At 41.0% G+C, this 13480-nt stretch overlaps 1 protein-coding gene across 1 annotated transcript in view; it reads left to right on the top strand.

Annotated features, from left to right (window-relative positions):
- Nucleotides 1-13480, top strand: part of tacr1a (tachykinin receptor 1a) — a 65090-nt gene that overhangs the window by 21252 nt on the left and 30358 nt on the right. Inside the window, exon 2 of the mRNA XM_086031666.1 lies at nucleotides 8865-9059. Within this exon, the coding sequence (XP_085887792.1) occupies nucleotides 8865-9059 (195 nt within the window). The remainder of the gene's footprint in view (nucleotides 1-8864; nucleotides 9060-13480) is intronic.

Below are 13480 nucleotides of genomic sequence, written 5' to 3'. Positions count from 1 at the left end.
ATCCTGAAATTTCTTTCGTAACTAGAGGCAATATTTTCCTGTTGAGGCGTTTTGTAACTTGAAAATTTCGTATGAAGAGACATTCGTAAGTAGAAGTACCACTGTATTTGAAATCGAAAGTCCCCATGGTGTTTGTGAGATGTGAATGAAAGGAACACAAAATAGCTTTCTTTTAAACAGCCATTCTACACAAAATGATTCTCTCAGCTGCTTTGTGGGTAGACAAAAGCTTTGGGGAAGAGCAACATCGAAAACTGATGTATGATGGTCAGAGGTGGTCCTGGCTAGATTTGCACCCCAGGCGAACCATCCCTTGACCCCCAGCCCCACAAAAAAAGGGCTTAACACCACACCCCGCCACCAACACAATATATTATATTACCGTATTTTCTGGACTATAAGCCACGCCTTTTTCCCTATATTTTGAGCCGTGCGGCTTATAGTCCGGTGCGGCTATTCTGTGGATTTTTCTTCCTCCGCTCGGGGCGCTCTAACCGGAATGACAGTACAATTCACTTCAATACATTTCCCATTAACTGGATGTGACTGCAGGTGGAGAAGTCCAACAGGCGAGGGCGCCATAGACTAGATTATTGCATTAGGTGCTGTAATGCTTTGATTTTATGTTTTCCTAGAGGTCCATAAAGTGCACATGAATGCGCTTGGCTGATGTTACGTCTGTTCTGTTGTTTCGATGTGAAAAGCTATTGTTGATTTAGCACGTCGTGTGTTAGATTGGCTGACTTTATTAACATAAAACAAGACAGGTGCATATGTAGAATGTAGTAGAACAGTAGATGCTGGAGTCTGGTGGACATTAGCTGACAAACTGGAGCGGCAGTCGGCCGAAGATAGATAGATAGATAGAAAATAAGTGCTGTTTATTTTCTCTTGGTTCTCTTCTGTTTTAATCAGCAACGTTGCTGCAGTGTTAAAAGGCACTCTTAGGAAAGAATCTGCTCAGGTACACACAGGTACATTTACAGTTCGTAATTGTTCTGTAAATGCAGTAAATATAAAAGTTTTCAACATAGATAGGTGCAGCTTATATAAGGATGCGGCTTATTTAATTTTTTTTTTTTTTTTTTGCAAAATGTTCTAGAAAATAGAGTGGGTGCGGCTTATATAACGGTGCGGCTTATAGCCCGGAAAATACGGAATTTGTATTATTTTATTGCATATAATCTTAAATTAAAAAATGTAACTAGAACCAAAAAAAACAAGATAGATAAATAAATAAAATAGTAATACAGCAGGTCTGGCCAACCCACGGCTTTTTGGAAGGTTTCATGCGGCTCCTGAAGCCCTTTTAAAAAATGAGCTTAGCTGGGCGCAGCGTGCCATCAATAATTATTGCAAAATACAGGGAGTCCTCATTTTATGAATGAGTTCCGTTCCTACACTGCCGATGTAACACGAATGTCTCCGTATGGCGGATTTCACCGTTAAAGTCGAAATTTATGTCAAAATTTTATATAATAAAAGGAAAATACATTAAAATAAAAAGCAAGATGCTGTACTTAGCATTACTGCTGAGAAGTAGATGGTGAAGGAGGAGAGGAGGGCGAAAAAGGAAAAGATATACTGCCGGCGCACAAACAGACACGATCGAGACACTCTGCAAGGAATGCTGGTCTTGGTAGTACAGGAAGTGCTTGTATGCGGAAGTACGTTGTTTGACGCGAAACCCATCGCAAATACACAAGCAGAGGTAAACAAGCTCCGAGACGCAGCACAAAAGCACACTTTTAGAGCAAGGAGGAAACCGGCTGCTTCATTCATGTGATGTGTGAAATGAATATTATGTTTTATTGACAGTTGAAAGGGCGGCACGGTGGTCGACTGGTTAGCACGTCCGCCTCACAGTTCAGAGGTCGTGGGTTCGATCCCGGCTCCGGCCTCCCTGTGTGGAGTTTGCATGTTCTCCCCGTGCCTGCATGGGTTTCCTCCGGGTACTCCGGTTTCCTCCCACATTCCAAAAACATGCATGGTAAGTTGATTGGACTGTCTAAATTGCCCCTAGGTGTGATTGTGAGTGCGGATGTTTGTCTCTCTGTGCCCTGCGATTGACTGGCAACCAATTCAGGGTGTCCCCCGCCTACTGCCCAAAGACAGCTGGAATAGGCTCCAGCACGCCCGCGACCCTTGTGAGGATAAGCGGTATGGATAATGAATGAATGAATGACAGTTGAAAGTAACAAGCAGAAATGACGTCATGACGCCATGTGTCGCCGTACACAGTGGGTTATTCAAATGCCGGAGCAACACTGTCCGCTCATTCCTTGATACGTGTTATTCGGAATGTTTCAGAAATTGGAATTTTGATTTTAACCTGAATATTGACTGCATGTAAACGTGGTCACTATGGTGCTGGACAAAATGGAGGAGGAGGCACGGGCGTCTTAGAATTGAAACATCGTAGGTCGTGTACGTCGTATTATGAGGACTGCCAGTATAGATTTTAATGTTTTTAGTGTAACGAAAATGGATGTCAGACCTGGAATACACATACTTGGCCCTTTTAAAGTGCTAGCACCCAGCCTTTGGAGCGACCTGCTGGAGCCAAAGGAAGGAAGACCAATGCATGGTCTTTCCAATTCAACCCCAGATGGCATGGATGTGCTATCTCAGCAGGAGGTCACACTAAAAGGCCAAAACCAGCATAAAGACGCCGGACCCCCTGGGTCGTCATTCAATCAAGCCGTCTCTGGCGGAGCTGGTCGAGAAATCAGACCCACAAGACTCGCCCCTTTGGCGCCACCACCCACCTGGAATACAAATTTCAGCGACCAAACTGCACATTGGTAGGGCACGTGCCACCCCTAGTGGCGAGTGTGAAGACGGATTGACACGCGCCTGCAACTGAAAACTAATTAAAATGATGTTTTAATTTGCGTCCAATGTGTTCGTGTTGATCTGCCTCCACAGGACATATGAAATGAAAACAACACCCAATGCATGATGTTTGAATTATATTGCAGGTGTAGTTGTGTTCAATTTCTGACCACTTGTGCAAGAAAAAACCCCAGAACAACTTCATTATGCGTTCCATCATCCCGGAATGTGACCGACCTGCTGTTCAGTGATAAAGAAAAACACAACAACAGATATTTTAACTTTTCTGCTCACGTGTGCCAAGCTCTAAAAAAAATTTATTTCACAAATATGGGAAATCGCTCCCTCAGCCAGCGCCCAGACGTGGGGGGGGGGGATCGCAGCCCGCTTCATTAACATGCGCACGCCTCTATAAAAAGCCATGCTGAATTTCTCTCTCTCCCTCCTGGAAAAAAGACGCTCTCTCTCCTGAAAAAAAATGAATCTCTTTGATTTTTTGGAAACTCTTTTTAAGACTGGCAAAACGCTTCTGAATCTCACTCTCTTGAGAGCCTCTCGTGAACCTTTTACACCTTTTTTCTGCATGGCTTATAACTCTTCGCTGTCAACAGCCACCCTCTTATCCGTCCCGGGTCAGAACCTTTGCTCTTCTTTTGTTACTTTTGAGTCGCCCGTCGACCAACCACACGCGGGGAACTTCAAATTCTTGTTTGATCGCCACCCAGCCAGCACAGCGCGGCCGCATCCCCAGAAAGTGCGCCACCTTCTTCAAAGCGGGGTGACTTTTTCCATTTTTGGACTCGAATTTTCTTCTTCTTCTTGCTCCCCTGTGACGTCACTCTCCGCGGCAACGCTTCCTCCCCTTCCCCGTTGAGCGACGGCAACCAACACCAACAAGTGCAGCTTTCAATCTCCTATGGGCCATACGATTGATGCATAATTAACTTGGTAATCAAGTAGAGCTTGGTATAAGTCAGCTGATTTTAGCCTGGTACGCTAGTTCACAGCTCATTACACGTTCTTCACAAGCCTGTGATATTCGTTTTCAAACCTTTGATATTCGTTTTCTTCATTTATTTAGACTTGCCTTAGTATAGGATTTCTCTATTGTGTTTCTTTTTCTGCTTCAGAACATTATAGTGTGTTTCGTTTGGATTTCAATAGCTGTAGAAAATAAATCATTGTCAAGTACAGAAATCTAGTGTGAATTGTGTGTGTTTGAGTCAAAGTTTCAACCACTGATCTAGTTAACCGGACTTCCAGATTTTTAATGTAGCCCCTTCAAATATTAAGACTGAATTACGAGGACTTTTTCGTGCGTTTTGTCCAAAGAATCAACCCAAAACGGGCGTGGTGCCCCCTAGCAGCGATCGAGAGTTGGTGCCGGCATTAACCCAATCGCTGCCCATTTATTAAATTAATATTTAATACTAAACAATCACTACATTAGTAAGTCGCAGTGTCTTGTCACTGGTCAGCAATTTTTAGAACAGACCTGTGGGCTAACCATGTTGTTCTTGGGGGCTAAGTAGTACCCACTTGCGCCATGTCCTTTATTTAATTTTTTTTGGACAATGCACGTTAATATCAGCAAAAAGCATCTGTGTAAGTATGCCATTCAATCCCAGGAACTTTTTTTTGTTTTTTATTATTTTTTATTTTTTTCAAACGTTGGGGTAAAAGCGGGTCTGAAAATGTCTGGTACTGAATGAGTTAATTTCTAAGAGGCGGCTCATTTATCTTGAGATTTTTAAAACCGTGATAAACTGCCAAATAGGTAATCGGCCCATTAGTTTCCATTAACTTAACATTGAAGGAGCTACGACAAACTTCAGTCATGGCATCTACATTGTGTTCTTTTTCTCACTTCGACAGTGCACCCTGTTGGCAATCCATGTTTTGTTTATAACCATCCCCAAGAACATGGACTTGGATGTACAACTTGTGACAGCACAAGAGTTGTCACAGGCATGCACTGAAATGCCACCCTTGCTCTAAGATTGCATTGCTGAACAGACAAATCTTTTCTATTTCAGAAATGTTAACATGAGCTGAAAAGTTCACCTCACTGCTTCTCAGTTTGCCTGCGATACTCTGCACCTGCCTTTCAAATGTGTTTGAAGATGCAAAACCAGCCGTCGCAATTCGTCACATGTATGACAAATCGCATAACGCATGATAAATTCATCTATTGGTATATACGCGTAGCAGATCGCCACAATGAAACATGCTGCAAATGTTCGCTTTTGGCAGATGCAATCCTCGGTGTGCCCAGTTCCTAGATCAGCTCAACATTATTTGATGAATCACGTTTGCGCTCATTTTTGCACATGCAATCCTTTCGTAAATTAGGCCCTTAATCTTCATTTTACTAAACGTGAACAGCTGCAGAACACATAACTTGAGATTTTTAGTACAGCAATGACTGCTATCATTCACAGAGACTTGAATGCCTCTGTAGCTTGTCACTGAAGGGTAGTGTTGGGTCGTTCGCGAATGATTCGTTCAAAAAGAATGAATCTTTGAACGTGAGTGAATGGATCACTTCTTGAAGTGATTCGTTCTTTTCTCAGTTAATTTGAGCAATTGACCAATCAGCAGCCAACGTCAGATGTAAGCGGGATTTACTGAACATACTGCCACGCTATTGGCGTTCACGAATGAATCAGTGATGCAATTTCCCGTTCACCAACGATTCGGTGAGTGAACAGGTCGCTGCGCGAATCATTGCGGGGCTGAATGATTCGCTGAAAGATTCTTTTGAACGATTCTTTTTGGTGAACTGATTCGAATGATTCATTTCACTTAAAAGAACTGTTATGCCCATCATTACTGAAGGGCCAGTTCTCAGAACAATCCTCTATGTACCGCTACCCCCTTTGCTCACTTTTTCAGTCATTTTCATGACCTGTCATATCACTCTTGGATTGACATTATTCAATTCTACTTTCCAGAGACCAGTAACCTGATGATGAGCCTGATAACATCAGCTATTTCACATCCCTCCCTGATTGTTTAGCTGCTTCCCTGTGACCCTACACAGGCTTAACACTAGTAGAAAATGAAAGAGCTTTGCCTGTTCTCGTGATCATTCTGATGGTTGCTTTCCTCAAACATCATAACACTTGCTAAGAAGCTTGGTATTATCTTTGATCAACAGATGTCTTTTGACTACAACGTCACTAAGCTTGTATAATCTGGTCTAGATGTCTAGATAATTTGCAACTGGTGGGTTGGGAACCAATTTCCTTGGTGGGTTGGTAACCAATTTCCTTGCGTTATCATTTAGCAACTCATTCTTTTTACAAACTATATCATTTGTTGCAAAAAACTAGCAAAAAAAGATGCGTGGTGTCTTTTTTCAGTGTCCTATGCATGGAAAGTAAGATAACATGGTTGGTGTTTTTATTTATTTGATTAGTCACAGCAAAAATTGAGGGCAGCTAGTAAACTAGTGGCATCTGCTTAACCTTTTGCCATCCCCACGACACTTACTCTGATGTGTCTTTTCATTGTGTCTTCAAACATCATCTTGTCAACAATTTATCCAACCTTAATGACACCCTCTCTTGACTGGTTTTCTTTTCCTCAGTGCGCTTGGAAATCCAAAACATTCTCATCTTCACTTAGCCTATGTTTCCCGCGCCGACTATTCTTCTAATTGATTACTACAGTCTTGTTAAAGCAGCACCAGCGAGTGCCGCAAGTCAAAAGTACAATGCAAACAAGCACACACTTAATGCAGAGGTCGGACGTCTGCCAGGTGTGTATTTGATTTTAACATCCATAACTTCAATGTCGACACAAAGAAAAGCCACATGGCTTCCAGAGCCGTTTGAAGCCATGACAAAGTAAATCACCTTTTTTTTAACCACGCCACTGACAGATTTCAAAGGCTTGTTGTCTTAGAAATAATTAGTGTGAGAAGTCAATTTGCAGATTCATTTGGGCTTTTAGAGGGATCAAGCCTTTAATTAGACCCTTTCAAGTTATCTAGAATGCCTCAAAAAACACATTGTACCATATTATTCACTGATGCATGCAATGCAGTTCATTATAATATTCCGTCTAAGCTTGCTACACGCGTTTTCAAATGCTCATATTTCTTGACATGTACCACTAGTGTGTTTCAACACAAGAGCAATCCCAACAGCAGGGATAGTAAAATCTGTTATTAAATAAAAACCTGGCTTGGAAGAAGCTATGAATCATATGCTCCAGACAGCCTCATTTATTTTGGTCCCAGTAAATGGCAATCGATTATGTCAGCAAAAATGTTTCAAACTAATTTATTTAAACTAATGAGATGCAGTATTAATAATGTACAAGGTCTTTTTAAGTGGTTGTCATCTGACTAGGAAGCTTTATAATGACGCACAATTATTTATCAGATGATCAGGTAAATTGTCAGGCTTCAAATCAATCAATCATTCAAAAAGGCAGAATACTGCTCCTCTCGAGTGATATTCTAGTCAGGATGTTTTATGATGTTTAATATATCAAATAAAGATAAGATAAAGAAATATGTTTTCAGTGTATGACTAGTGAGTAAACACTCCATTCATTTTGTTCTATCGTGTCATCTGTGTGTCAGTGGGATTGGTGTGCAGTTATATTAATCAGGAGTTGACGTGTTTGTAGCTAAAGAGAGGTGAGTTGTTACAGGATAACGTAGAATTAAGTGACAACATAAAAAATGTGAACTGAGTGATGAATGATGACAACTGAAATCAATAGACAGTTTTGCTAAAATGATCATTAAACATTAAAATATGCTATGCTTTTTGCCGTGTTTCCTGTCAATTTCATGGCAATTATCCTGTATAGTAATCCAATATGTAGTCAGAGATCAGTAAATCAAGCTTGGCATTCTTAGATGTGTTGGGGAAAAAAAGGCCATGTTCAATTTCATCACTATTATTTTCACTTTCAACATGTGCAATTTGACAGGGTCATCAATAGCATATATTTATGACAATCAAGTGATTAAATCTATGTGATCTTTAACCCCTCGAATCGCCAACCAGATACAACAGATGGATTGTTTCATGAAAGGGATAAATGGTTCTTTCATGAATCATTTCTGGTAGAGCGGATAATAAAATTGTTTGGATAAAAGCAGGCCCTTAAAAATTGGAACATTGCCCAAATGCTGTCTGTCCTATTCATTAATGGCCCATCAGATCAACAAGGAGACATGCCCTGACTGCAAATATGACTTCCCATCAGTTAACCCCAAAAAAGGCCTATGGTGCAAATATTTGCTCCTCTCTATTAAGTATTAATTAGTTTGTGATGAAACTGCTGCAATGAAACTAACAGTTATTACTTCCTTGCTGCATCTTATATTCTCTTAATTCGAGGGGCAACAAAGCTATCTGCATTAAGCTTCTTAAGAAGGCTCTGGATTCTCATCAAGCCATGTGTTTTCCAAGGTTATTGACCCACATAATCAGTCAGCGATATAAACATGATATTCTGTATTACTACTAACCGTAGTATCATTTTACATTTTTATGGGTCTAAAATAATCTTGCAGCATTTTCAAATACACTTCAAGCTCAACATCGTACTTGTAAATGCATGGACACATAGAGCGTCATTCTGGTAACAAACACTATTGTAAATTGTCTTTGCACACGCATCAGGCTTGGCAAAAAATTACACGATACAGATTTTATTGTAGCATTTAAAAAAAAAAATCCAATGTGCCAATACCCCAACGAGGTCAAGGCTGCGAAGGCCGTTTAGAGCTGCTCGCTGCTCTAGTTATCTATAGTTTTCAATGCTGATTGTTCGAAAATCTGGGGGCTTACTGCCTTGCACTCAAAAGTGTGAAATAAATAAACAAATATAGTTCCAAATACGGATGTTAAGCTCCTATCCCACTGAGGGGCTCAGAGCAGTGCAGGAGATTAAGTGGTTAGGTAAAACTAAAGGAAATTAATGTTTGCCATATTAAACTGTAAACCCAAATGTCAAAACACTTTGGAGCTTCATTAGTGCCTTGTTGTATGTTCCCATTGCAGGTACATGGCGATCATCCACCCGTTGCAGCAGCGGATGTCATCCACAGAGACCAAGGTAGTGGTAGGAGTGATCTGGGTCCTGGCGCTGCTCTTGGCCTTTCCGCAGTATTACTACTCCAACATAGACCAGCTCCCCGGCCGTGTGGTGTGCTACATTGACTGGCCCGAATATACAATATGTGACTTCAAAAAGATGTGAGTCCATAAAACTGCTTTTCAAATAGTCAACAAAATGCATTGAAATGAACAGCTGTGGGAGTAAACGGTTGATATTGAGAGTAAATTAGACAGTGCAGCATTGAAGCTTGTTGTGCTTTCTAGTTATTAACTGAAAGCACAGTGGATTTGTGTTGGGAATGAGATTCAAATACACAGTTGGGCAGAGAAGATCAATGATTAGACATGAGTGAAGCCTTTGTCAACATTAATTTCCCATTTGTTAATGCATCTAGTGGTGCTTTTATATTTCGGCACATGGTGGGGTACTAACTTCTCTGATTCGATGTCATTTCAAATGTCAGTGATGTAAATCGAACTGCAAAATGTCTCCACTGTTGAGTGACAGAGAGCTGTAGTGGATGTGCCGTCACTACAGACATAACAACTTATAACCCATTAAGGACGGGAGCGCATAACCGCGTTTCTACCACGAGAGTCGGGAGCGCTGTTGCGTCTTTCGACCCTTAAAGCCAGGAGAGCGTATACGTCATTTTCTGTTTATTATTTAATCCTCGGTCTCTTAACCAATGAAATGCATCAGAATAGACATGTGACGGTGTCGTGAGTCGTTGGAGGATATCCTGAATTTTTTCGAGCAGTAATGGCGGACGCCGTCGATCGCAGGATCTCTGAAATGAATAACGGCAGTGATATAGACAATGCGATTGTGGACTTTGAACCAGTAGAACCAGTCAAATGTGATATATGGTTAGAAAAATTAATGAATAAATAAGTAATATGACAACAGCATTTTATCATGTAAAATTACCCCAAATCCAGTGTCAGTATTCCCCCTTGTTTCTTGAAATTATTTTCCTGGGTTTTTCCAGGACTTTTCATCTGCTCACGTTATCACAACATACACTGATAAATCCCCCCCCCCAAAAAATACCTTTGGAGAAGTGTTATTTTTAAGGGTTTCAAAATAGTGCATTAATTGCAATTAATTAATTACAGTCACAGTTAAGGAAAAACATCCCACTATTATAGAAGCTAATATTGTAGTTGTTGATGATAAAATAACAGTATTTCATAGAATATTACACTGACACTTTAGTAAAACAAAAACAGCATATGCTTAAAAATCTGTAAAATTGTGTAGACAACCAACTCAGAATGCGGAGGATTACGTGCTGACCACTAATCCACCGTGCTGTGCATTTGTAGCGTCTTTACCAAAAATGTTCTCATTGAAAACACAAAATGAAGGTAATATAATGGCTATCCTTTTTTCTTCTGTCTGTCAGTTGTAGCTTTTTCTAAATTCATTCTCCTCTGGCAACACAGTTTTGCTTTTAACACTTATGTTAGCTCATCATGTGAGCCTTCCTTCTAATCTCCCTTTCAGCAAGCTGTTAAGATGCCTCACAGCCTGGCTGCAATCAGCCAGTTTTGGCCTGCCTGTGTAACACCCAAACACAACATGACCCGTGTGAAATGCCAATTGCAAAGCTAATAAAGCACAACATGGAGGCTTTAGAGAGGATTGTTTGTTAGTTGTTTATAACAGGGTTCTAATTGGTCCTTAGTAATAAGTATTGTGTAGCCGATGGATGTAGTGTTATTTTTTTCAATTTATTCAATTTACATAGTTTATTTATTGCGTTTATGTGCGCAATGCATTCTGGGATGATGAGTGGTATGGTTGCTGCCCGTATCGCTGCCCTCTGCCAAGTAAAGAAAAACAATGGCAAACTACTACTAACTACTACAACCGATCCCCAACCGACTTTGTCGCCCCTGATCACAAGTATACCACACAGAAGACGAACACAACTTGCCAATTTTTCCCTTGTCTCTTTGCGTTTTACAAATCAGTTAAGATATTGGAAATCATTCTGTCTGTACCAGGCTTAAATAGGAAATCAACCCAACCCAACCCCCACATTTTTTATCAAGAATATGTTCCCAGCATTCTGATCAATATTGCGTTTGTGGAATATGAGTTAAGCAGCAAAATCTACCACTTTTTAGCCATCTCACGGGGCGGCCATTTTGTCACTTCTGTCACTCAACTGCCCAGGGCTCAGGTAACAGAAAACAGGTCAGCCATGATTGGTCGTTACCTGAACCCTGAGCAACTGTGATGTCATTTTCAGTCGATAAATGTGACAAAACGGCCGCCCTTGAGATGGCTAAAAATGGGTGGATTAACTCTTATTCCACAAACACAATATTAATTATGTTTCAACTTGTGGGCTTGCATAGAACATTTTCTTGCTAAAAAGGTTTGGGTTGACTTCCTCTTTAAATCAGTCAAAGAAAAAAATAATGTTCATTTAAAAAAGGAATCTCTTGCTACAACTTTTTAAAATATTAATTTATTTATTCAGTCACATTGAATTGAATATGTTATTCCTTGGCCCATGTTCAACCACTTTTGTGCCAATTCCTGTTCACTTACCAAAAAAACGGTAAGCATCAGAAAGGTAACCTCTTTGGCAAATGTCATTATTGAAGCACAATAGTGATTTAGTGTCAATCTTTGACACTACTGCTGACAGTCAGGGTTTCCTAGTCACCTTTACTCCAGATGCCCACAGACTGCCACAAATAGAACCAATTGGTCTTATGTCAAACTTGGTGCCCACCATGTGTGTTTTACAGAAAAGATAAAACAAATAAATGTGTCATTAATCACAGAAGCACACCAATTACATCTTTACCTTTTCACCATGAGTAATGTTGAACGCGAAGCTTGCGGAAATGTATTGTTGTGCAAATGTTGGTGTTAATCATGCTTGCACACACGCTGTTGATTGATGAACTTCAGTAGGTTGTTCTAGAAAAACAGGAGGAATGCAGCAAGCTTGGAAGTGATTTGTTCACAGGTTGTGCCGCCCCCATAACCTTTGCGTTTCTTTCATTTGTATTTTTCTAATCCCATTGCTGTCACTAGACAATATGGGGCGGGGGGTTCAGCTAGCGGGAGGGGGGCGGGGGTAGTGCTCTATCAGCATGAGCACTTTCACACAAATACCAATATTAGAGAACACACAGCCATGCAATCAGTGTCGCTCCCATCACAGCTCTGCTCACAGCAACTTCTCAGCTCAGTGTTTCTTGAGCTCTGCAGCCAGCCAGCCGGTGCCTTCCTTTTCTACAGATTGTTAAATTTCTCCATGGAAATATAGTTTGTAATAAACCGTGTCACAGAAGTTCAATTGATCATGATGGAATCGCTTGCTTTTTTAAAAAAAAAAAATGAAACCCATTCAGTAGCACACAGAAGCTCAGCGGGAATGTAATCATCTGCTGTGGAGCTGATTCGAACTGACGCATGCCCAAGTCTCACATTACACACATCACAGTACCATGCGCTGGTAGCACTGCCAATCAGTCTTCATTAAAGTAGTTATATTTTGGAAAATAACATTTTAATTGCTTGTATACAAATATTTGGTTCTCTGGAGTGCCTGCTCAAGTGCAAAATTACACAACCACATAATTCTTATCCGCCTCTTTCTGAAAATTGACTTGTCAGTGAGACCTTCTGCATTTTCACCCCACTGTTACCCAACAGTAGGGCTGATTTACATAATAATCAGCCCGACACAGAGTTTATTCAGCTAAATTGGCAGGAGATCCATCCAATATCAAATATTTTTGTTTGGTCGTGCGTCCATGCAATTTGTCTACGTGGGTGCTCGCATTTTGGCAACAGCAATCGGCAACAGCGCACCCTCGTTGGCTACGGGATGAACGCCAGCCTGGCCGGTGAGACCCAGCCTGCTGTTAGCTGCACGCTGTCTAGCGAGAATGGCAAGCGGCAGCCCGAAACACCTATGCAGCTCTGGCTCTGCCAACGGTCACCATGGTAATGAAAGGCACTCGCCATTTGCCGAGCAGTGTGTGGGGCAGAACGAGGGCTGGTTTCCTGGCATAAAACAGGATCGGAGTGCATAGTGGATTATAATTCATTTTGGGAAAAACCATGTCACAGATATGTTATTAACAGGCGTGCACATAACAATCTTGGTGTGATGCTCAAATGAGCACCACAGGTCTTTGTTTGGTGCAAATTTTTTTCCTAAAAGGGGAAGTCAACGCAAACATTTTTTTTTCAAGAATATGTACTATGGAAGCGCACTAGTTGAAACAGGGCATTCTGATAAATACTGCGTTTGTGGAATAAGTGTTAATTCACTTGTTTTTAGCCATCTCTGGCGGCGGCCGTTTTGTCTTCTGTCGATTAAAAATGACATGACAACTGCCCCCAACGACCAATCATGGCTCAGATTCAGAAAACAGGTCAGCCGTGATTGGTCGTTGTGAGCAGTTGTGATGTCATTTTCAATCGACTGAAGACAAAATGGCCGCCCCCATGACCGAGATGGCTAAAAACGAGTGCATTTTGCTGCTTAACTTATATTCCACAAACGCAAAATTAATCAGAA

Source organism: Filicampus tigris, chromosome 5 (genome assembly GCF_054856515.1).
Source record: "Filicampus tigris isolate MCC_2025a chromosome 5, RoL_Ftig_1.0, whole genome shotgun sequence".
NCBI classification, from domain to species: Eukaryota; Metazoa; Chordata; class Actinopteri; order Syngnathiformes; family Syngnathidae; genus Filicampus; species Filicampus tigris.
This window is presented reverse-complemented; position numbering and strand designations above follow the sequence as displayed.